The sequence below is a fragment of the Cygnus olor genome, chromosome 4 (genome assembly GCF_009769625.2).
Source record: "Cygnus olor isolate bCygOlo1 chromosome 4, bCygOlo1.pri.v2, whole genome shotgun sequence".
Lineage (NCBI taxonomy): Eukaryota > Metazoa > Chordata > Aves > Anseriformes > Anatidae > Cygnus > Cygnus olor.
This window is the reverse complement of record NC_049172.1, coordinates 60,217,325-60,243,183: the sequence shown is the minus strand read 5'-3', so window position 1 is coordinate 60,243,183 and position 25,859 is coordinate 60,217,325. Positions and strand designations below refer to the sequence as shown.

The following is a 25,859-nucleotide window of genomic DNA, read 5'->3' as shown; positions in this document are numbered from 1 at the left end:
GGAAAAAGTAGAAAGCAAGTTTTCATTGTTGGGTAATTGGAATTTTATTGTCAGACAGTAATATTAACAGGTGTTTTTTCAGGGAATACATTACTTATAGTACAAATCTGAATATTTCTGTGTGAAATGTATTCATTATATCATGAGGTATGTATTTTTTTAGTGTTAACAAAAAAAAAAATCATAGCAGTTACTTTTAAAATACAGTTATTTTCAGGTCACTGTGGTGTTTTCACTGAGTTGACAACATACATTACATTTCAGGTGAGCTCTGTGAGGAGAAACTAGATTTCTGTGCTCAAAACCTGAATCCTTGCCAACATGACTCAAAGTGTATATTGACACCCAAAGGTTACAAGTAAGTTTAAAATATTGTCACAATCTATCTGAGTCTAAATTTCTATTTATTTATCCTGTTCGACTTCTTTTCTTTTATTGTAAGTACGTTCTATTCTCAAAATACTGGTTTCAACTATCATCAAATATTGTGGTAGTATAGACCCATTTATTTTCACGTAGATCTACATTATTATCTTAAATATGTTTTCTGAATTAAAAGATCCTTAACAGTTCTAATTTCAGTCAGAATTTAAAGAGGAACAAAATATAGAGCAGTTAGTCTACGTAACTGTCTATACAAAACCTTTGTAGTAGCTTAGCCAGTAGGAAAATAATTATGTTTAACTGAAGTGGAATTATTATACTGCTTTCTGAGAATTAATTGTGAAAGAGTTTATTACGAAGGCACACTGAAAGGTATAAAATAAAGTTAATTCCCAAGAAAACTAATCTGTAATTATACCATATCCTTATAATTAATTAGTACACACACTTTAAAGTGTTTTTAATAGGCTTTGGGTTAATAAATTCAGGAAACCTGCAGCTTTCGCACATGTTTTATGCACAGTATGTTCTTGTCCCAGAATCAGCTTACCTAGGAATGATAATCATTCCTACTACTTATGAAACAATGTGTTATTAAAATGTGGCAAAAAATATTCAAATATATCAAATATTCATATGAAAATGAAATGAAGTTGATAGTTTTAAACTGGAAAATAGAAAACCTGTTGGATTTAAATTTGTCTGTGTTATGTTTATTATCTTCATGTCATTTCAGTAAACCTAGTTTGGTATGTTATACTTGACTGCCCAGTTCATTAATCTTCCATCTTTAAAATCTCATTTTCTGAGATTTTAAATCAGAAACTAACACATGCATTAACTTCAAGCATGTATCTCACTTAGCTTTTTAATAGTGTGCCTTATATTCTTCATTCCATTTTCTGATTCATATTTGTTGAGTAAAAATTGGGACATACTTTATTGAAGTACTTAATGTAACATTACACAGCTATTTGAAATGAGTCTTGGCTCTTTAGAGCAAGTCTTAGATACAAGAAGAAACAACCTCAAGAAGGGAATCACAAGCTCTAATGAAATCAATCACATACATCTTAATAAAAAGAAAAACATGCGAATGTATGAATTAGTAATCTTTTCCATTCATTTTTCACAGACTTCTGAGCATTCATTCAATCTAACATGAGAATTCCCTGCAGAAATGCCATTAGCGTTAACAATGAGAGTTGTATGAGTAAAAAAAAAATAAAATAATAATAATCAAAAAATAAAATAATAGTCAAAACAACAACAACAACAACAGTAAAATTACATACTATTTTGATAATGTGAAGTTTCCAGTCCAGTGGGGATTTGGGTCCCAGGGAAGGGATAGGGTGTGTTTTGAGACTTACCATTAGTTCACTAACCATGCAGCTATTGGTCTGGTTGAGCTTCTAGTGGAAAAAAAACTATGAATAACCTATAAACTGAATAAATGGATCATTGGCCCAATCCTACTTGCTCAGTTGACAAAGGAAATATCCATCAGTATAACAGAAACCTTGGATTATTTTTCTCAGTTTCAGCAACTAAGCATAATTGATTATTTTTAGTGTTCACAGCCACTTACCACATCCCTTAACTTTCTGCATTACTCATAAATTCCAAGAAGAACTGTCAAAATGATTCATGAGGGCTCTCTAGATTTTAAGACACAAATTATTCGATATAATGTCAGATAATGAGTAAGCATGTATAACTGGAAACCTGGATTCCATGCATTGTAGATTGATTCTCCAAATAATAACATGATTAAGCTACATAGTTTTTAAATACAAAGTCACAGTAATGTTTTTTTTTTCCTCAAGTTTTAAATAATTCAGTAGGTCCTTAGCTTTGTCATAATCACACTATTATTAAGAGGCACTGTGTTATCCAACTTGCTTTCCTGTTTCACAGATGTGATTGCACACCTGGATACGTAGGTGAACATTGTGATATTGACTTTGATGACTGCCAGGACAACAAATGTAAAAACGGAGCACAGTGTACTGACGCAGTTAATGGGTATACATGTGTTTGCCCGGAAGGATACAGGTGAGGAAGATCTGAAGACAATAAAAACATGTATGTCTTTCTAAAAGTCACATTTTATTTTTTCGAAATACTGATTTTTCTATTTGTATTTAGTGGCTTGTTTTGTGAGTTTTCGCCGCCAATGGTTTTACCTCGCACCAGTCCTTGTGATAATTATGAATGCCAAAATGGAGCCCAGTGTATTATAAAAGAGAGTGAACCAATCTGCCAGTGTTTATCAGGCTACCAGGGTGAGAAATGTGAAAAACTGATCAGTATAAATTTTGTCAACAAAGAATCCTATCTACAAATTCCTTCAGCTAAGATACGCCCCCAAACCAATATCACTCTGCAGGTAAGATTGCTTCCGTTGCAGATTCTGATCTGGAAAATTGTGTAAATGATCTTTCATAGTGTGAAAAAATACCCACAGTGTATTGGCTCACTTAAACAGCCTTTCACAGTTTGAGCTAAAAATATATAAGAACACGCAAATAACTCTATCATACTGAAGTAGATGGGCTTATTGATTGGAAGAGAAAGAATTTTGTCATGTTGTCAATGAAGGAAGAATTTTACAGTGAAGTAATAGGCTATAGCGGTAAATTCAGAAATTCACTTACTACAGCATTTTGATTTAATATTTTTAGTTCTTTCTAAGTGTTTCTTTCTTTTAATTAGATTGCCACGGATGAAGACAGTGGGATCCTTCTCTACAAAGGCGATAAAGATCATATAGCAGTAGAGCTGTACCGTGGTAGAGTGAGGGTCAGTTATGACACAGGATCTTATCCAGCCTCTGCAATTTACAGGTGAACACAGGTTTAAAAAAAAAAAAAAAAAAGTAGCTGAAACAAAACGTCTTCATTTTTTATATCAAAATCACATATTTTGAATAGATGGTTAAAAGAACTACTACATGCAATTTAATGTATTTTCAGATATTTCATAATTAAAACATATTGCCAAAAGACATGATTTTGCTTGGAAAATAACACTAATGCACATATGTCAAAAAGATAATACATTATTTGATCCATTAAAGCTGAGTTAGCCTTTCAGCAGAATATTTATACATTTGTGTAAAACTCACATGTGAAAGTGTTGTGTTTTTTTTTCCCGATGATGTTACTGCCAAATAGTTTTCTAGTGTGCAGGGTAAAGTGCAGAACTATACTGCATAAGCAGAAATGAAATGGCAGTTTAGTTTGCCTAACACAGAAGAGAAGAGAGTCTTAAAAAGTGGGACTTTTCCCTGGCAAGGGAAGAGAAAGCTAAAAATTTGATTCTAAAAAAGGCACTACCCTTGAAAAATAAATGTTTTTTGCTTCCAAAGTCATCAAGAGATAGAATCCACATCTGTTTCTTAAGTCAAATTTCTCTGATTTTCTGAAAAAAATACTAACTGAATTTCCCAGATTTTCTTGTCACTCTTTTTAAGGATTTGCATACAGACATTGCAAGAGTGAGCAAAAAGACAACAGGCATCACTTCGTCATTGATCTGCCTATTGTTACAAATACATTCAGAAGTAATTGGGGAGTATTAATATTAGTTTTCCCCAAATCTTCTTTTTTCTGTATTTACACATCTTGCATTGTAAAACTATTATCTAGTGAGTATTCGCTTGCTGGAGATTCTAGTAGCTGACACTGTTCTGACATAACATTGAAAGTAAATGATTTTTAGAAATGGTTGCACCCAAACGGCAATATAAAATCAAAATCTTAAGTCTATGTAGCAGGGAAACAATGCTAAACTTTCTTAGGTAATAACAGCAAGGGAACTGTGGTTTTAGTAGTGTTCCACAGGAAAAAAAAAAAAAAATACAATATTAAGTTGATTAATAAAATCATATCCTTATACAAGAAGGATCTGAAGATTGCTTCTGTTTTCTGATGCAATATATGATTTAAAACTTTGTTTACAGTTCCATGAGATGGTTTAAGCTGTGGAAATACTATATGTATTTTTATATGTAATTTTAATTGTATATACTGTTGTATATTAAAAATATGATTTGACTTTACAGAGGATTTAAGTATTTAACAGAAATTTAAAATTGCAAAAAAGAATAGGCAAGCTGTATTTCACTAACCAAAGATGAGATGCCTGAAACAGAGGTCAAAAACAAAAAACAACAGAAAGAGTAGAGAGATTAAACCAAGTTAAAATAAAGTTTTACTATATAAATGGCAGTCAAGAAATGGTGCATTGAGAAGGAGTCAAGTGGGAGCTGTAAAGCCTGCAGAGGTGCTTGTAGTAGCAATAAAACAAAGTTGCAAACAGATGATTTAATCGTGATAAATATGGAGAATGAACAATAACAGCAGTCTAGCTTTGTAGAGTGAATGAGAACTGCTTTACCAATGGGAGTTGACTGCAGAAAGAGCCATCATCCCCAAAGCACTCGTAAGTAAATATGAGTAACAAGATAAGATGATGGCAGTGTCTAGATCAATAACGAACATTAATTCATTGGAGATGGTTAATTTGGAAAAGTTGATCCACTTGGGTTTTGTTCGGTCTAGACATCAATTTTTAAATGATAAATGTTTTTGTTTGTTTGTTTTTTATATATGTATATACATATATATATATATAAAACCTCTTCATTTTGTAAAGCAGTTTTCATCATATATTTATTGGAAATATGGGAATATTTCTTCACAAATCATTATTCTTCTACAGAGTTCCAGAAGCTTTAAAACAGTTTTTGTTACAGCTTTTCATTAGGATCTATGCATTCAGCTCTTAATTCTCCAATGGGAAATAGGCTAGAAGTAATGTAAGTGCATTGGCAGGAAATATTGCACAGATATGCTTTGTGTTTATTTCCCCTTTAATTTAAACCACTTTTAGCTAGGAGAGCTCCTCTTTCTGCAGTAAATTTTTACCAGTGAAACAGTTAAAAACTAGAAGCTTTTAATAAACACATGCTCTGTACACATTATGTTTTATACTTCCCTGGAATAATGACCTCTTTCTATAAAAACACATGTTCTGTGTTGCTCTCATCATTTTAAATACTGTAGTGTGAAAGGTTGATAAGTTGTAAACTAACATAAGTTGCCTTGGAATAAGAACATTATATCTGGGCTTCTTGTTTACTTGAGCCAAAAAGTCGTATCCAATTTTAATTCTTGTAACAAATTTTTTTTTTTTTTTTTTTACTGGATTCATTGAAATGTGTTAAATTTATCCTGGCACTTTTCTTATTGCTCGACCACAGCAAGCAACCTCTAATGATTTGAATATTTGAATAGATCATACTCTTTAGGAATGATAAACTCCACCTTTTTCTTCACCACATTGAAACTCTCAGTTGGTCCGCCCTCCTGTCCATTCTCAAAAACTGCTTATTCTGCCAGTGTCTGCATTGTGTGTTTGTCCTTTCATGTAGAGCTCAGCTTATGTAAAACATGCATGCTACCATGCAGATCTTATATCCATATGGGTCTGGACTTGTCTACATAGCTGAAGTTGGTAATAAATAGCTAAGAAGCAGCTTAATGTATCACAGCTGTAAACGACTATGTGAGTGCTTCTGATCTGTTCCAGGGCAAAAGCAGTTAGGTTAATTAAAACATCATTAAAGATGTTATAAGGTAATTTGTTTGATTTTTGCCCAGAGATTTAGGAAGATAATCCTTTTCCTCTATACTGGTTTTGTAATAAGAAGAGCTCACTGTCTATATGACTGTCCATCTCAGCATAACATCATACAATTGGTTCATTTAATTTACATTTCAAAGGCTTAAGCTAACCTATCTGATGGCATTCTAAAGCAAATAGATGCTGCCATGGGAATGGTTATGTCTGGTCTCTGGACTACAGCTCATTGTCATAACTTCCATACAGTCATACATTCAGCTCTCAACTCTTCAGTTAAAAATGGGCTAGAAGTAATACAAGTATAATGCTGTATTCAGACCTGGAATTACTCAATTCAGAGACTTGCTTCTCTGATGTACCTAAATTGTGCTCAAGTGCAGAGTAGCTACCCTGCACTTAAATATTTGCTGTATAGTATTGACGCTAATAAGTACAGACAGCCATTTCTTGTACTTAGCAACATTAATGTGTAGGCTTGTCCATGCACAGCCTAAGTACCACACTTGAAGAAGGTCTTCTCTGTATGAAACATTTCAGGCATTCTCCTGATAGTGGGTTCATATCTTGTTAGTAAGCAGAAGGAAATGGTATACACAGGCAAAACAACGGCAACAACAAAAACACCACGACATTCACAGTACAAGCCAGAAACTGAACACAGAAATAACCAGGCCTAATAAACACTACAAATTATCTTATTGCTAGCATCAATAGAGCTGCCCAGACCAACGATGTGATTTTCTGTGGCAGGCCTAAAGTTAGATGTTGTTCAATATTCCATGAAACTATAGGTTTATATATCACTGGAGTCAACTCAAGCCTTCATACTTGCAGAATATGTAAACTCACTACTTTGCAACATGTAGGATACATACACACACATATTGAAAAATCACATCGTTGTGTAGGAAATACAAACTGTTTTTGTGTTTGGCTTTCTGCCTAGTAAATGTATTTCAATTCATGTTTAGAATATCGTCTGTATTTTCACAGTTCATGATTTGATGAAGACAGGAATGACAATGAAAAGTGGCTATTAATAACTACAATACATATTACTAATAGAGTGATATTAAAGGAGTATAACATTGTATTGGCTCTTATGCATGCCTGCGTGTCCTACTATAATCTAGTTTTCCAGAAACTGTACTCCTGGAGAAGTTTTGTTCTGAAATTGTATTAACAATTAAAGTGAAAGAAAATCAGAATGGTTCTAACCAGAATTAAATGTATAATATTTATTTTGCAGTGTGGAAACTATTAATGATGGCAATTTCCACATTGTGGAGCTGCTAGCCATGGATCAGATTCTGTCTTTGTCTGTTGATGGAGGAAGCCCCAAGATAATTACCAATTTGTCCAAGCAGTCCACTCTGAATTTTGACTCTCCACTGTACGTAGGAGGTAAGAGAATCAGCTAATTTAGTCTGGTAATATACATTAATAAATACATAGTAAGAGACTTATTCATTGAGATAACATCTTAAAATGAATTTTGAGCAGTTGGTCTCAATAGTTTCAATTTTAACAAATAGAACTGGAAGAGTGGCTAGTACTCTAAAAATAAATAATGCCCTTATACTTTGAATTTACTTGAAAAATGAAGCATGTCCCCATAAACTGTATCTGTTGCTATTTAATCAGTATGGATATGTGATGCCCACTGCAAAATTCTGTAAGTTTCTACTGTTCATTGTAGCTTTTTATTGTAATGAAGAAGTGCACATCATTTAGCTACCGGAAGATTCAGTAATGCGTATTCAGAAAGTGTAGAATTGTAGCATTCTGTTTTGGTCATGTTTTACATTTCTATTTCACTGTACAGGTATCTGCAGGAAATGATAGCAAAGTATAAAGTCTTGAAGTATAACTTCCATCTTGAGATCTTATTGCTTAGGGCTGATAAGAGTTACTGGTTATTTGGTTTGGTAACAAGGGAAGAGACTGGATAGTTGCCATACAGTATGTGGCAGGGTTGTTTGGGGAGTTTTCTGGTTTGGTTTGGTTTGGTTTGAGAAGAAATCATTCTTTCAGTAAAACTGGTATTATGTTATTGTGTAGATAAGCATAGAGCATTTCTGATTATTTTCTGCGATTTACTGTATAGAACTATGGATTCAAGCCCATTTTTAAACAGCAGTTTTTGCTGAATTTTTGATGGGCCTGCATAACCTAGGTTAAGAGTCAAAAACTTCAGCCACCACTTTGTGCCTTCTGACCATCCTGGGTAGTAGGTGTCATTCTTAATGATCAGAGCTTCAGCGTAGTTGTTAAATAGTGTCAATCTTCTACCAGTCTTCAACTTCTACTTAGTTTAACCTCACACTCTTACAGGAGACTTCTAAGGAGTCTCCTTCTGATCTGTTCTTTCTGTAAGAAGAATACATACTTTCTTTGTCTTTATCATTGTAATGTTGTCCAATTCTTAAAAACTCTTTTGTGTCTAAGTTTTTTTGACTTGAGCATGTTCACTCTGTGCAAAAAAAAAAAGGTTATGCTACCAATAGTTCATCAGTCACTTATTTTCTCTATCAAAGGTGTTATTTATCCTCTTTCTAAATATTCTAATATTTCTAAATACAGAAGACCTCAAGGCAGCTTCTTAGATTTATTTGTAATGGGAAAGACAAACAGAAATTCCTTTCATTCTGATCAAGAATTGTCTATTTCTCCTATAAAACCAGAGAAACAAGTGCCTCAGTTGCAAGTGATGAGGGATGAGTTTTGTATCTAAAAATTACCCCTGTTTCTTTGGAACACTTCAGGTTTTTTGTCACATCTTTTTGGATTTGGTCATTGCCTCCTTCCGTCTAAGATGAAAAGAAGGACAAGATATAATTCAATATTACTCATTGCTCCTCATACCGGCAAAGAAAAGAACTGATGTTATGAAATATATGAGCTGCCTTTAATATTGCCTTGTATCACATATCTTCAAAGGAGGATTGCGTTGTGGAAGTGTACCTATTTTTTTCACCTGCATCATTTCTGCAGTGTTATTTACGTAGTGTTCTGTGTCACATTTTTTGGAAGGAGAGATGGTCCTGTATTCTCAGAAGACACTGTGTGCTTCCTTATTTTATTGTCAACATCCATTTGGTGTTTAATGACTTCTAAGACCAATTTTACAACTTCTTGAAAATTAAGATTAGTACAGAATGATTGCCCTGTCTGTTGTGGGCAACTTTTAATGAAATGCCAAGTACAAACATTTGGTGCTAACACTTACTTGTTGATTTGTGACACATGGTTCTCTACCTTGCATCTTCACCTTGCAGGTCTCCATTAGAAGAATCACATTAATCTGCATCATCCTCTTGAAGTATCAAAAGAATTTACTTTCAGAAATGACCTTTTCCTACAGTGGTCTGATTCCTAAGAGCAGGAGTTTTTTTCATCGTGAAGCATATGCTTTAGAGATGTCCTGCATTCCCTCTATTTCTGTTCTTCACATTCAGGCTCCAAGCAGAAAAATACTTTCAGCTATTGTAGAAAATGTTGGTCCAAAACAGAATGAAAATCACTATTAGAAGAGTGTTATTACAAGATGAAGAAAAAAAAAAAAAAAGCTTTTATGTTCTTTATGTTTTTATATTTATCATCTTAAAGTTTTTCAGATGGTTAAGTTGTTAAGTTTCACTCTTTTATTTTTATGTTACTCATCTTTTTGAGATTCATTCATTTTTTTTGTACCCAAATCTATGTAGAATTTTTAAAGAATTTGATCACACATTTCCTTCAGTTAAGAACTCAAATTCTCACTAGAATTTTATGCAGTATTCTTATCTTTGCCAAAGTCTTAGTTTGACACCTATATCATCATGTAGCTTACACTTACTCTTATCACCTTTCTGTTAAAATGGCATTTCTGGTAAGCATCACCTCAGCTGGCAGGATGAATGAAATTCAGACTTGACAGCAAGTCCTTGTATGGTTCTCTCTCTCTCTCTCTCTCTCTCTCTCTCTCTCTCTTTCTCTTTTGACAAAGCTATTCTTAGGTCACGATTATTTTGGTTGGTTGGGAAGGGGGTAATTTAATCTATTTTTTACAGAAAGGGGGGTAATCAATTTATACCTTTGTGTATGTGTGTGTGTGACATGTTTTCCAACTCTGTGGCTCTCTTTTGAGGTCAGACCACACACTAGATATTTTTCAGTCTTTCTATAATAGATCTCAATAAATCTTACTGAAAGCTTATGGCTTTTGGTAAGAAGTCTAAAGGGAGAAACTTTCTTCTCTCTTCAACAGGGTCACAGGCTTCACTGATACTTCATATTCTACTTTCAGAAATTAGAGCATATTTTACTAGTTGAGAGTGACATCTTGTTTCACAGAAGTCGCTATTTCTGACACAGGTAAGGCATCAGCTGCTTTTCATTTGCAGCTGCTCTGCTCTAGCAGCTTCTTAATGAGATGCTCATTTTCACAGAATCACACAGAAAGGTTGAGGTTGGAAGGGACCTCTGGAGATCATCTGGTCCAACCCCCCTGCCAAGCAGGGTCACCAAGCGCATATTGCACAGGATTGCATCCAGGCAGGTTTTGAATATCACCAAAGAGCGGAGACTCCACAACCTCTCTGGGCAACCTTTTCCAGTGTTCTGTCACCCTTACAGTAAAGAAATGTCTCCTCATATTCAGATGGAACTTCCCGTGTTTCGGTTTGTGCCTGTTGCCTCTTGTCCTGTCACTGGGCAGCACTGAAAAGAGTCCGGCCACATTATCTTGACAACCACCCTACAGATATTTGTATACATTGATAAGATCCCCTCTGTCTTCTCTTCTCCAAGCTAAACAGGCCCAGCTCTCTCGGCCTCTCCTCATATGACAGATGCTCCAGTGCCGTAATCATCTTTGTAGCCCCCCGCTGGACTTGCTCCAGTAGCTCCATGTCCCTTTTATACTGGGGAGCTGAGAACTGGACACAGTACTCCAGGTGAGACCTCACCAGGCTGAGTAGAGGGGCAGGATCACTTCCCTCAACCTGCTGGCAACACTCTTCCTACTCACCTCCGGATACCACTGGCCCTCTTGGCCACAAGGTCACAATGCTGGCTCATGGTTAACCTGCTGTCCACCAGGACTCCCAGGTCCTTCTTTGCAGGGCTGCTTTCCAGCAGGTCAGCTCCCAACCTGTACTGGTGCATGGGGTTATTCCTCCCTGGGTGCAGGACCCTGCATTTGCTTTTGTTGAACTTCATGAGGTTCCTCGCGGCCCAGACCTCCAGCCTGTTGAGGTTCCTCTGAATGGCAGCACAGCTTTCTGGGGTATCAGCCACTCCTTCCAGCTTTGTGTCATCCACAGACTTGCTGAGGGTGCAGTCTGTTCCATTGTCCAGGTCAGTGGTGAATAAGTTGAACGGGACTAGACCCAGTACAGATGCCTGGGGGACACTGCTAGCTACAGGCCTCCAAGTAAACTCAGTGCCACTGATCACAACCTTCTGAGCTCTGCCATCCAGCCAGTTATCAATCCACCTCACTGTCCATTCATCCATCCCACACTTCCTGAGCTTGCCTATGAGGATATTACATGTCAAAAGCCTTACTGAAACCAAGGTAAACAATATCCGCTGGTCTCCCCTCATACACCCAGCTAGTCACAGAATCACAGAATCGTCTAGGTTGGAAGAGACCTCCAAGATCATCTAGTCCAACCTCTGTCCTAACACTAACAAAACCTCCACTAAACCATATCACTAAGGACTACATCTAAACGTCTTTTAAAGACCTCCAGGGATGGCGACTCAACCACTTCCCTGGGCAGCCCATTCCAATGCCTAACAACCCTTTCAGTAAAGAAGTTCTTCCTAATATCCAACCTAAACCTCCCCTGGCGCAACTTTAGCCCATTCCCCCTCATCCTGTCACCAGGCACATGGGAGAATAGACCAACCCCCACCTCTCTACAGCCTCCTTTAAGGTACCTATAGAGAGCGATGAGGTCTCCCCTGAGCCTCCTCTTCTCCAGGCTAAACAACCCCAGCTCCCTCAGCCGCTCCTCGTAAGACTTGTTCTCCAGACCCCACACCAGCTTTGTCGCCCTTCTCTGGACTCTCTCGAGCACCTCCATGTCCTTCTTGTAGCGAGGGGCCCAAAACTGAACACAGTACTCGAGGTGCGGCCTCACCAGAGCCGAGTACAGGGGGACAATCACCTCCCTAGACCTGCTGGCCACGCTGCTTCTTATACAAGCCAGGATGCTGTTGGCCTTCTTGGCCACCTGAGCACACTGCTGGCTCATATTCAGCTGCCTATCAACCAGTACTCCCAGGTCCTTCTCGGCCAGGCAGCTTTCCAACCACTCATCCCCCAGCCTGTAGCGCTGCTCGGGGTTGTTGCGCCCCAGGTGCAGGATCCGGCACTTGGCCTTGTTGAACTTCATACGGTTGACCTCAGCCCATCGGTCCAGCCTATCCAGATCCTCCTGCAGAGCCTTCCTTCCCTCGGGCAGATCGACACGCACCTAACTTGGTGTCATCTGCAAACTTACTGAGGGTGCACTCGATCCCCTCGTCCAGGTCATCGATAAAGATATTAAAGAGGACCGGCCCCAGCACTGAGCCCTGGGGGACACCAATAGTAACCGGCCTCCAACTGGATTTGGCTCCATTCACCACAACTCTTTGGGCCCGGCCATCCAGCCAGTTTTTAACCCAACGAAGCGTACACCAGTCCAAGCCACGAGTAGCCAGTTTCTTGAGGAGAATGTTGTGGGAAACAGTGTCAAAAGCCTTACTGAAGTCAAGGTAGATCACATCCACAGCCTTCCCCTCATCCACCAGGTGCGTCACTTGGTCATAGAAGGAGATCAGGTTCGTCAAGCAGGACCTACCTTTCATAAACCCATGCTGACTGGGCCTGATCGCCTGGTTGCCCTTCAAGTGCCTCGTGACGACATTCAAGATAATAAGTAAATTAATAATAAGATAATAATAGTCATTCCATCATAGAAGGCTATCAGTTTTGTCAAGCATGATGTCCCCTTGGTGAACCCATGCTGGCTATTCTTCCTTATCCTCCACATGCTTGGAGATGACCACCAGGATGAGTGACTCCATTAGCTTTCCAGGGATGGAAGTGAGGCTAACTGTCTTGTAGTTTCCTGGGTCCTCCTTCTTGCCCTTTTTGAAGATTGGGGTGACAGGGGTTTTCTTCTAGTACTCAGGCACCTCTCCTGTTCTCCACAACCTTTCAAAGGTGATGGAGAGTGGCCTAGCAATAACATCCATGAGCTCCCTCAGCACTTGTGGATGCATCCCGTCTGTGCCCATGGATTTGTGAGTGTCAAGTTTGCCTAAGAGATCTCTGACCTGATCCTCTTTAACCAAGGGGAAGGCCTCCTTTCTCCAGACTTCCTCCCTTGTCTCTAAGGTCAGAGATTCCTGAGGGCTGGTCTTAGCAGTGAAGATTGAAGCAAAGAAGGCATTCAGTAATTCTGCCTTCTCTGTTTCCTTTAAATTTAATTCTTTGTATTCTTCCTTCTCTATATCCTTCTCTGTGTCCTTTATTTTGACAGTATTATTGTGTGCCTGTTATTTAATAGAGCCCTTACCATCTGCCTCCTTGGGCAGTAAATGTGATAATTCACCTGTAGCAGGTTCTGTGACCAAAGGTATAAAGGAGGGTGGAAAGGAGGGACAATGCCAAAGATGCTCTCTTACCTTTCAGAAAATACAGCTGAAATATGTCTGCATCATTTTCATGGCAGTTCTTTCCCAAACAATAAAGAACTTCTGTTTAAAAATTGTCAAAGAAATATTTCTAAAGAAAAGGAGAAGCATTTGCACACATTTTGGTCTTCTAACACTTGCTAACTTGCTAGAAGTATAAACTGTACAGGCTAAAAGCTTGCATATATGTTTCAAAATGTCTTCCGCATTAGAGATCATAGAGAAAAATTTCTCTGAAACATATGTCATATACCTCATATTATATTGTGTGATGTATTCTTGTATGCTTCCCAGAAGTCATATCTAAAATTCCTGACGCTTGCATATATCTAGTTTAGCATTGCATTAATGTACTTATTTTGCAATGGATAAATTCAGTGCATCTATTCTCCTATTAGGTACCTGAAGTCATATGCCTATATGTTTGCTGAGCATTGCTTTCAAGGGAAACTTTGGGGTTAAGAGTCCATGATGACTTTGCCTTGACTCTGAATTTTGGAAATACAGCAAATAGTTTTGAGGAAATGAAAATTAATGATTGTTTGCAGTCTAAGTCCTTCAATATAATAGCCCTAAGCCTATTTTACTTAGGTGATAAGATCAGAGAAGATTAAGCCTTAAGCAGTATAGATACGATATTATTAATTCCTATAACTGTAGAATAGCCCAATGAAATTATAATAACATGTAAATGAAAGGCAGGTCTACTTCATTCAGTTGCACAGCCATTCCACAGTACTCTTAACTGTTCATTCTGAGTAACTGTGTAAAAACATTAGAAGTTTACAGGGTTAAGGAGCAACAATGCAGAACATTAGATCTTTCTCTGGTTGTTATCTTACTAAGTACCAGAATTAAAACTGTTAATTTTGCTTATGAATTCACCTGTGCAGCTAACGAACATATTTGTTTTCAGGTAACCAATTTTTTTTTAATGCTCAATACACTTTGATTTCCTTTACTTATTAGTCTCAGGAGGCACTGAAGATTTGTGCATTAATTATTTGAATTTAATGTCTTAAGGACTAATTAATATAGGGCAAAATGTTGGCAATAAGTTTAAAAAAATAGAAAGGCAGAATAATAGGAGAAAAAGCTTTATTTTAAAAAAGAAACAATGTTTAAGAGTAGTGTTTGTCTGAATTGTCATAAATTACTAAAGTAACCCAAAGGAATGATAACTAAATTACATACGTGTGACTCCTGCTCCAGTTCCACCTCTTACAATTATAGACTACAACAAAGGAAATATTCTGAAAATAATGAGCATTTGCAGTACCTAGAAATACCTACAAATAAGTATTTTGATATTGAATTATTGTTATTATTGTCTATCTTTGATTGCAATGGTAATAACAAACTATGAGTGACTTTTTTATTAATCTTCTTTTAGGGCACGCTGAACAAAAGTATTTTTGAAAGTAATGAAACCTCCCTCACTTGAGCTTTTCTTTTAAAAAATATTCACTAGCAAAATTTCACATTTGAAATGTGTATGCCAGCTCCAAATTGATGACCTGGTCCTACTAAATTCTTCTGGATTTGAGCATCTTAGCAGTTGATGCATGATTTTTGTAAAATGCTAAATTTCAACAATTTTTTTTTCAAGATTCAGACAATATCTTAGACTTAATTGCATTACATCAAAAACAGTCATGTACTCAAACCATTTCATAGTTGTGAGCTTCCTGTATGAACTCCTATATCCATCTCTTTAGTTGGAGCTAAAGACTTACAGTTTTAGAGTTGGTTTTCATGCATGCTTGACAACCAGGACATTTTCCAAATGCTAGCTCATTGCACATTGTTGTAGGCTGAATATCTGCACAGAATTAATTAGGAATAAGTATATTTTTTCATGTATTAAAAAATAGGGAAAATGGTATGGAATGGAAACCGTACCAAAAATGTATTGATTATTTGCTATTGTTCATTTCCTAGGCATGCCTGTGAAAAATAACATTGCAGCTTTACGCCAGTCTCCGGGCCAGAATGGCACAAGCTTCCATGGTTGCATCCGTAATCTGTATATCAACAGTGAACTCCAGGACTTCAGAAACGTGCCACTGCAAGTGGGAATTCTGCCAGGTTGCGAGCCTTGTCATAAGAAAGTTTGTGTGCATGGAACATGCCATGCTACCAGCCAGTCAGGCTTTTCCTGTGAGTGTGAAGGAGGATGGACTGGACCACTCTGTGATCAACAAACCAATGACCCATGTCTCGGAAATAAGTATGTCCTTCCTCAAGACAGAACAATAGTGTAATATGCATATAATTATCCTCTTATGTATATTTTTTCATAAAAGTTCACACTTTTTTTCAACAAGAAACAAAATATGCTGAGCATGTAGAAGTGAAAACAACATCCAGATTATAGTGTATTCTTTCCGTAAACTTAATGGAAAAGTTCCCTGTTTAGGGGAGCAGATACACACATCACACTATAATTCTGCCTAAAGCCTTAACATGGGATATGATTGGAGTCTGTGCTCTTACATGCTTCTGTACTGGCTAGTTATGTAATGAGTTATGGTGATGCAAGTGCAACTATTGGTATGATACTTAACACAAAAATAATTTCAAAGAATTTGCAAATGAAAAAAAATGATTATAATTGTATAGAAATTAGGAAATACAATTGTTATTATTAGTCTTTAAAGTGTTGTAAAACCTTGATACAATGGATGTTTATAGTAGTTTTCATATTTCCACAATACCGCATGTTTTGGCTGAAAAATAGATTTGGATGAAAAATAGATGAAAAATAGATACCTTTGTGGTAAACTTCTGTTTAAGTATGTGTGTGCTAATTCTTCTTGTAGACTTAAAAGAACATTTTATGTTGGACATTTTATCTATGTTTTTAGAGAGGGTCATCTATATATATGTGTGTATCTATATAGAGATATGAAAGTATTTATATGTATGTGTATTTATCTCATCGATTTGCTACAGAGACAAAATTTCTTGGCTCATGATCTCCCAGCACAAGAAGATCAGAAACTTCAGAAGTTCAGAGTACTTCAGGTTGTGTTGGTCACGCACAACAAAGATATCATTCTGTCTACCCTTACCACTGTCCCACTGTCCTTGCTGCAGTTTGGCAAACACCTTTTTTTTTCTTTTTTTTTTTGTTTTCTTTTCTTTTTTTTCTTTTTTTTTTTTTTTTTTTGTTTCCAAGGGTAAAGTAGTCCGGCCTGGACTTTTTTAGTGCTCTGGCCTATATAGTTTTTGACTTTTGAAGACCAGTGCCCTGAGTTTGCTAGGACATTCTAATAAGGCAAATTTTGACTCCAATATAAAATTACATTTAAGTAGTCTTTTGACATAATGTGTGTTGAGAGTCTGACCCTTTAAAGCTTTATACACTAGTTAGCATGCTTTGTTTACATTGGTTATGGACTGTTTCAGTGCTATTGAGTTTTGAACTCTTCCCAGAGCCATAGCAGTGAAATTTTGAGGCATATCGTTGTAGCACTTCATTGTCTATGAATCTTCTTTCTTACACTGTTCGCTTTTACAGTTGCTTAAGAAAGAAAGAAAGAAAGTCACAGCAGGTTAAAAAATATAAATGCAGTGTCTATCACATCCATTTTATACCTTAGGAGTCAAAAATAAGGATCTGTACCGTTAAGTTCTATAATAAGAGAACCCAGATAATTTCTTTGAAATATCCTTGAAAAATTAGATTATTATATAGATTCTTAAAACTATATGCATCTATACCCAAACTGAGTACTTCTTGCCATGAATTACAAAACTTGGCAAGTATCAGATACATACAGTTTGGAATTTCTTTCATGGATGGAATTAAGTGAGCATAATATTAGTATTTTGTTAGCTCTTGCAAGTATTGTTTTTGTTTCAGTTGTATATAGTGCTGTGAGCTTTTAGCAGAGAAAGCCAAACCAAAATTCTTTATGTGGAATGAAGGAGGTTTCTGTTCTTTAGTTTCTGGGGAGTTTGATTTCTTGATGCACCTCTAAATCCTGCCTATTGAATAAGTGCATTTTGTCTGCTTAGTACAATAAGATGTTCCACTTTATCTGAGAAACAGAGTTTCTACTGTGATCTCTGTTTTGAAAATGTAGGAGATCTTTTAGAGATCCTTGCACACCATAAAAAGCTTAGGACTTTGATTTATTTTACATAAATCAAGATGCTTGAGTTAGGAACAAAGTGACCAAAGTTTGCTCGATAGTTGCTTGCTAAAGGAAGAAACACATTTCTGAAGAGTAAATTAGACCTCAAGTGGTCTACTCACCTTATGGATAAGCTTGTTTTTCTTCTTGAGTGTGTGGGGAGCCTATGGCAATTACAAATCTAATGAGTGCCTGACATATGTACCTAAAATTAGATAAGCTGAAACTGTGCCTGAGAGTTTGCACTTAGCTTGATGTTCCTTGCAGTACGGTCTGAAGATGATTTTTTTTTTTAATGAAATTCTTCAAAGAACAGGTGGAAGCAAAAGTAAAAGATCTGGCATTAGCTAAGATTTAATCATCTTTAAGTCAGGAAGAATTTTACCAAAGATCCTGACACAGATTGCTTTGATATCTAAAACAGCATGCATAGAATATGACATGATATCAGTGTTGCCTGAGTAGCTTCATAAATCAGATGTCCTGAAAGTGTTTCATATCTACAGTGTTTAATCCCAAACTGGATATGTGGATGGAGGCTGTGTGTTGCACCATTTGAAAATCCTGTGTTGAGAATGTCTTCCCATACTCTTTTTCTTTCTAGTTAACACCATGGTAAAGCACTTGGGCAGAATAAGGGTACAGAGAATTGTAGCGTAGCTGTCATCAGTGAGTGGAACTTGGTGACATTTATAAACTGAAAAAAGGTTTTTAATAGCTAATTCAAGTTTGTCAAAGTTAAAATATGTTGTGCATTCTTTTCAATTTTACCAAAATTCTTACTGTACTAAAGGAGTAAAGTACAAAGGAAAAAGCTTCCAGAAATACTATTATCTAAAAAATTTGAAAATGAGATGTTCTTACCAGAACTCTTCTTTTACTATGAAATGACACTTTATATAACTTTTTCTTAATCTTCCATATTGAAACAAAGCATTTTATTTTAGATCAAATGTATTTTTTTTTTCATCCAAAGCTTTTCACTTATTTATGTGGCTGCCACAAACTGCTAAGGAGTCTGTGGGCTCAGGGATCTTACAGTACAGAGAGGAGAAACATTACAGTGACCATGACCTTGAGTATCAGGATTGCATTCCTTCCTGCAGAGGAATCTTTGCTGTCTCCTTACAAAATAGTACATAGAAAACTTGTGTGAGGCAACAGTTAAAGGAAATGACATTATTTCTAGGAAGAAAGTTATTGACCGTGTGCCACCAAACGAACAAAGGGAAGTGTTATTATTGCAAGTCTTGGGTGATGTTTTCAGAAGATCAATTTCCCTAATCCTCAGCTTACACCTAGGAACAGGTAATTAGACATCTTTCTTTTGGGAAACACCACCTCTCTCAGAGAAGTAAGACTAGCTGTGTGTTCCCATACTGTACAATCAGAACTTAAAAGATGCAGCTTAACTCACAGCCTTTTTGACTGAAAACAAATTTGAGCCTGCCACAAATGTTTACAACAGCCCAACGGAGAGAGTAGCTAGTTTAAATCATTTGGGTGAGACCTGATAATATGCAACCTCATCTAGTGTGAGTTTCTGCATAAGTGCTAGATGAGTACTGCCAGCCATTCGTGAAGACCTGGCTCATACGTTACATGACCATGCCAATGGCACTTTTCAGTGCAGACTACTGCATTTAATGGGGGGGGAGGATGGGTTAGGACACATGTTCAGCTTTGAAATTGGCATTGCTTGGAACAGAAAAGTTTTAGCTAGGAAGTATCTGACCTGTCTTTGTGCTGGGAGCCCCATGCTTCATGAGTGACAATATGCTTTTAAAAATGATAACAGAATTTCAGGTGAGTATCCTTTTCTCTACTTAATTCTAAGGGATTACATTTGGGCTTGATCTTGCTGTGTTCTTGAAAGCATGGTACAAATTTAGGTAGACAGGAAATGCTGAATTTAATAACTGTGGACTATAAAATTCTTCCATAACACATCTACAGTGGTTGTTTTCTGGTGAGACAGAGTTTTGTACTGCAGCTTGTTTTGTGTAAACCTGCATACCAATTATAAGAAGCTTATAAACCACTTCACTGCATCTCACTGAAAAAGTCCATTAGAAAAAAAAAAAGCAATTTCTTCTGAGTACAGTCCAAAGTATTTGTAGTTAATGTTGCTTAGCCTGAACTTTGATGAATAATTTATTTTTATTCTCTTGGGCTTGTTTCCCCTGTAGATGTGTGCATGGTACCTGCTTGCCAATCAATGCATTTTCATACAGTTGTAAATGCCTGCAGGGACATGGGGGAGTCCTCTGTGATGAAGACGAAATGCTGTTTAACCCCTGCCAATCCATCAGGTGTAAACATGGCAAATGCAGGCTTTCAGGACTTGGAAAACCATATTGCGAATGCAGCAGCGGATACACGGGGGACAGCTGTGATAAAGGTAAAAAATAATAATAATTTAAAAATCATGTTATTGTTTTGGTCTTAGAAAAAAGGTTTGTTTTATTAAAACATGAACAGCCAACATTACCAACTTTTTTTTTCCCCACAATGCACACATTTGTTGCTTTTTTTTTGACCATAAGACTTTATCTCAGTGAGAGAAAAATCAAACTTTTCCCATGAATTTATTTACATTTTGAAGATTTTTCATCAAATGTTTTGCTGTGAAAACATTTTTTTTTGCCTTTGTTCAGAAACACATTTTTACTATATTTAACTATTACCTTTTACCTGCTGTATCTTTCTGTATTTATTGTTTCTCTGCCTTCTGCAACTGAGAAGCCAAATCCAATGATTCTGCTCCTAGTTTTATCACAAACTCTACTTTTGACCTCTCAGCTTCAACTGATTTATCACAGCGAATTATGCAGGTGAGATGGATGAAAACAGGATGACTTTTCCCCCTACCTTTTTCTTTTTCCTTTGTCTATCAAAGCTCTCCCTCTCCCTCTTTCCCTTACCCCAGATGGCATTTATTTTGTATTGTACATAGATCTGAATAGAAGAGAAGAATATGGTTGTAGAACTTTAAACAGATGTCTCATTTTTAGCTGGTTTTATACCTCAGTAATTTATGAAGTTAGTGGAATGTAACTTGTATTAAATAACAGATTGAATAATATTAAACTCCAGGTCTAATAAATTAAATTGCATGCTCTCTGAAACATTTCCCTATGGTAAATAGAACCAGCTGCTAGCAATGTAGGAACAGAAGATGTGTATTTTCATAAAAGAGGAAAGGATTTAAGCTTCCAATTTTCTTGTCATTGTAATAGCTTTGTATTTATGGTTTACATATACATAATATAAACTTTACTGAAAATAGGAGGTATAGGAAATAAAACTCAGCATTAATCAAATTATGTTTGATAGAACCACTAGTTCCCATTATGCAGCCTGAGTCAAACTTTAAAATATCAATTCCAACCACAATTAGAAACACAGCATCTTCTTTAGCAATCTCAACCCTTCTGTGACCTGTATCTCAAAAGTGTATCTCTTATTTTAAATGTTGTTTTCTGCAGAAATCTCTTGTCGAGGGGAACGAATCCGAGATTACTACCAAAAGCAGCAAGGGTATGCTGCGTGCCAGACGACCAAGAAGGTATCGAGACTAGAATGTAAAGGAGGATGTTCAACCGGGCAGTGCTGTGGACCACTAAGGAGCAAGAGACGGAAATACTCTTTTGAATGCACTGATGGGTCGTCATTTGTGGATGAGGTTGAGAAAGTGGTGAAGTGTGGCTGTACAAATTGTCCCTCCTAAGTGTCCCTGTCACACTTGTCTTTTGAAAATGTTGTATACTTATTGACCGTGTCGGACTAATTAATGCTTCATAGCGGAAATATTTGAAATATATTGTAAAATACAGAACAGACTTATTTTTATTATGAGAATAAAGACTTTTTCTTCATTTGAAAAAAGATTCAAGTGCTTGAACTGAGACTTCTCATAACCAAGAGGAGCTTTGAAGGAAAAAAAAAAAGACCCGGTAACATTGCAACAGTGATGGGAAACTTAACTGTTTTTAACATGGATTCTTCTTTATAACATGCTGAAGATACACTGACACTATACATATTGACTTTCAACTTAACAGCTCAGAGATGAAATGTTGGCCAGAACATGAGGCTTGTTTTTTCACTTTCGTATCAGTATATTTTATTGTCTTAACAGATCATACCAATCACTTACCTATGGATGAGGATGCATTATGAGTGAAAAGAATCAGATTATACAGAAATAACAATTGTATGAAATACATTTTATCTTTGGTATTATTAAGCATCTTGAGAAGATGGGGTCCCATTTAGTGGATGGGAAATGGGAGATATGAGAATATACTATAATCCGGAAATCTCCTGATGATGTATACTTTTATGTCAGCATGTTAGCAAAAGAAGCATACAAAAAGTGTTTATCTGCCCTTTTCCAGTATTAATTTTTTGTAATATAAATGTTTGGGGGATGATAAAAATAGATTATTGATGGATAAATTAGTAATAATATGGATTTCTGTTTCTATGAGTTCTAAAACAACTCTATACAGTATTCAGTTTCATTGAGAAATATTTATTGTATCAAAGTACATTGTACTTAACCCTTTTAGGCCATCCCTTTTACTGTTTTTCAATGCTTTAATATATATTAATTTATATTTGTCCCAGTATTTTTGTATTTTTTTTTTTAAAGAAAAGGACTTAAAAATCAGGATTTTTTGCAATAGAACTAACATAGCATGTCATCTTGGGGTAAATGTTTTCAGTCTGTTTTTTCCTCCCTTTCCCCTTCCCTTTTTCTTTTCCTTAGAATCTGACCACTTGGTGTCACTGAATCTGAAAGTGATGACAATCTGAAGTTTTCACGTACCACAGATATTCAGGACACCTTCCAAGAACCTGTAATGTAGGACAGAAAATGTCTTTACACTAGATGGCAATTGTAGAGAAGTTAATTTTCCCTATATACAGTACTTACAGAAAATAAGATGGCATGTAGAAAATGACATTAGAAAGTAGACCTTTATAAATTAATATTCCCATGAAGCTCTTTACCTTTTTTATAAGAAAAAAAAAAAAGAAAGAAAGAAAAAAAGGCTGTGCGATCAAGAACTGTGACTTTACCCAAATAATAAAACTACTTTATTGCCCTAATGTTCCCCATGTTAACATGTTGCTGCTAAACTATAATGTAGATTTGGTAATCATTAATAGTGGGTTGTGTTCTTCTCTCAGTAAAAACCAGGGTACCCTGTAAAAATGCAGATGTTTTTCAATTTTATTTTATTTTATTATTTTTTTTTTTTACAAAAACAAAAAAGTTAGATGTACATGTGTAATGCAGTGTGCTTTGTCTTATTTGGACTGATATCAGTAATGCTACTGATGTTTGTAAATTAAACAGATATTTACTTCACTAACAGCTTTTATTTGTATTCTTCTGAGAAGTTTAAGTTGTCTAACAGCCTTTAATTGAACACCTGTAGTTGCAAAGAATATTTGATAAAGGAAAAAAAAAAAAGAATAAAACCCAACCCTACTTCTAGTGTATTCATTGCTGCAAATCTGAAGAAGGAATTATCTTGGGATTATTACACCTACAAGCAGGGATGTCTGCGAATGTCAGTTCCTTATGAACACAGCTGAACTCATAGCAAAATTAATAAAAGACATAAAAATAAAGTGCACTGCATGAAAAGACAAATTAAGTCTATCCTAACATTTTAATGGTTATACATATGGCAATTTGAGAGTTGTTTTAGCAAGTAGCTTGCTTCTTCAGAGAGCTTCATGTTCACTAATCTTGGACAAAATATTTTAAATTTCAGCAATTGGATGGGATGATGCCTAAACAGGTTTCACTCCTGTAACATAATTTTTGCATATACTTCTGTATTTATTTTACTCATTCTACCTTAGAAATCGTCTCAATCTCTAATGAAACAGTTTTTGGCATGAGGCCTTCTTTCTTATTCCTTAGATTCTAAATAATCTTCGGTAACTTTTAAAAGCTTTGTTTAAAAAGTAGCCATTTTTGCAAACTACTACTTACATAGCATTCTTGAATAAACATGATTATATTTTCTGGGTACAATTGAAATGCCTGTACCAAGTACATGGAGCCCAACTGCTTTCTGTCCTCATACAGAGAAATGAGCTTTGCTTTTATTTTCAAGGAGTAGTAGCAGGTACTGATCCTAAGTCCATCAAGACTCTAAGCAAAACCAAACAAGAACCTAAGATTTAATTTCAAAACAAACAAAAGCTTTTGGCACCTAACACTACCCCTCTGGAGGATATAAGGCACATCCAACTGTGGTTCAGTTCACCTTAGAAACCTGAGCATCCCTGCATTTTCACACCACTGAAAGTCCTTAAGAATCTACAAGGTGTTCTGCTGTGTATGACACAATATAGCTTCATTGTTTCTCAATGAAATGGGTCATCCTGACCCCTGATACTTACATCAGATTTTGTGTAATATTGCTGTAAAACTGGGCTGCCTTGTACTAATATTACTTGAAAGGGAAGAGGAGGTGTGAGGGAACTGTAGCTTTAGGCATAGCTAACACAGTAGAAAGTTGATTTAGTTCAATAGATAGATAATCAAATTTAGTTAGTTTAGTTGTAAGCACATAAATAAGGGAGAAGATGATGGAGCTTCTAATACAGTGTTCAGGGGTGAAGTTTCCCTCCTAAAGTCTGTGGCCTGGCATAGGAATCATTCACATAAACTCTGCTTTTAATGTATTGAATAAAATGCATAAATGGGATTGGATCTGAAGTAAAAGATCTTTAAAAAATTGGATCTGAAGTGACTCAGTAAAGTGACCAAATTCCTCACTTTCAGTTAACACAAATTCCTTTTTTTTTTTTCATAAGAAACCAAGAAAAAAAAAAAAGCTTACAGATTCCATCATTTTCTGCCAATGTTCTTAAAAGCTATGAAAGCAAAAGCACGTGGATACTACTTAATTTGTACTGGCTCATGCACCTCTCCCACTGTCATTTCAGATGATAAAAATGGACATGGAAAAATGACCATTCTCCTTGAATGAAAGAGTAACAATTGCTCTTTTGCTAATGATGTTGAAGTCAGTTCTGAACACGAACTGCCATACATAGAAGTAGATCGTGCAGCCTGTACTTAAGTCACTGGGGAAGATAGATATGAGTAATAGAAATACTGTTTTAGGAAAACCAGTGGTAAGCTTTGAATAAACTTTGAGAGAGAGAGAATTTATTTTCTAGGCTCTACTGAAACAAGTTTGCCATGTATTCAGAAGTACTTCTTATTGCTGTGTGGGGGTACCATAAAGCTTAGTATTACACGAATCACTGTAGAGTGATGGGGCCCTGTGTAGGTGCTACAGTGAGTATGACATTCATATGATGTTATGAAGGCATTTGCCTGGAAAGACCAGAATGCAGAGGTTTTGTAGAAGACAACAAATCTGGCAGACCTGATGATCCATCATGTTAGTTTTGATGAGATGAGTGATGATTAAGAGATGAGGGGGAGAGTGGCACATTTTGGAAAGGAGCTTCTTGTTGAGAAGAGTAAGCCCAAAAGTTTTGGAAAAGCATCAGCGACGTTAGAGGTTGTTTGCTTTGAAGCTCTGGATTTTGGGGGCTTTATCTGTCACTGCCTGAAACGTATGTACTTAAAAGAAACCTCTTTACAGTTGTGAAAAGCACACGTTTGTTCTTTCTATCTTGAGTTAACCATGTTTGAGGAAAACTGTCTTTTTGAAGCAATTCAAAATCACATCTTTTGGTTCCTTCTCCTTTAGAAGCCAGCACTATTCTCTCAGTAGCTCATCAGGCATGCAAATGTCTGTGCTTCAGCTATCCCACCTTACAGTGGAGAGCCTGGCACATAATTTCAGTTCTCATAAAGTGAATTTCCCCAGCTGAGCCATTCAGGATTCTTGGCTTTTAGAAGAAATATTTATACACTGAGCTGGTATCTCCAATCTATTTAAGATTCCTGGAGTGGAAATCAGAAAATCGCTAGTAGTTGTGACTATGTAGGGGCTGTCA

At 36.2% G+C, this 25,859-nt stretch overlaps 1 protein-coding gene across 18 annotated transcripts in view; it reads left to right on the top strand.

Annotated features, from left to right (window-relative positions):
• SLIT2 (slit guidance ligand 2) overlaps window positions 1–22,819 on the top strand; it is a 260,326-nt gene extending 237,507 nt beyond the window's left edge. For 14 of the 18 annotated variants that reach the window (XM_040555212.1, XM_040555210.1, XM_040555202.1 and 11 more), the window contains 8 exons: window positions 265–358; window positions 2,305–2,442; window positions 2,536–2,776; window positions 3,103–3,233; window positions 7,286–7,440; window positions 15,652–15,940; window positions 20,042–20,253; window positions 21,341–22,819. In XM_040555212.1, coding sequence (XP_040411146.1) covers window positions 265–358; window positions 2,305–2,442; window positions 2,536–2,776; window positions 3,103–3,233; window positions 7,286–7,440; window positions 15,652–15,940; window positions 20,042–20,253; window positions 21,341–21,582 — 1,502 coding nt within the window. In that variant the 3' untranslated portion in view covers window positions 21,583–22,819. Of the gene's footprint in view, window positions 1–264; window positions 359–2,304; window positions 2,443–2,535; window positions 2,777–3,102; window positions 3,234–7,285; window positions 7,441–15,651; window positions 15,941–20,041; window positions 20,254–20,597; window positions 20,687–21,340 lie in introns of all 18 variants that reach the window. The other 4 variants (XM_040555209.1, XM_040555204.1, XM_040555208.1 and 1 more) reach the window with 3 other exon arrangements.
• Window positions 22,820–25,859: the final 3,040 nt, after the last annotated feature.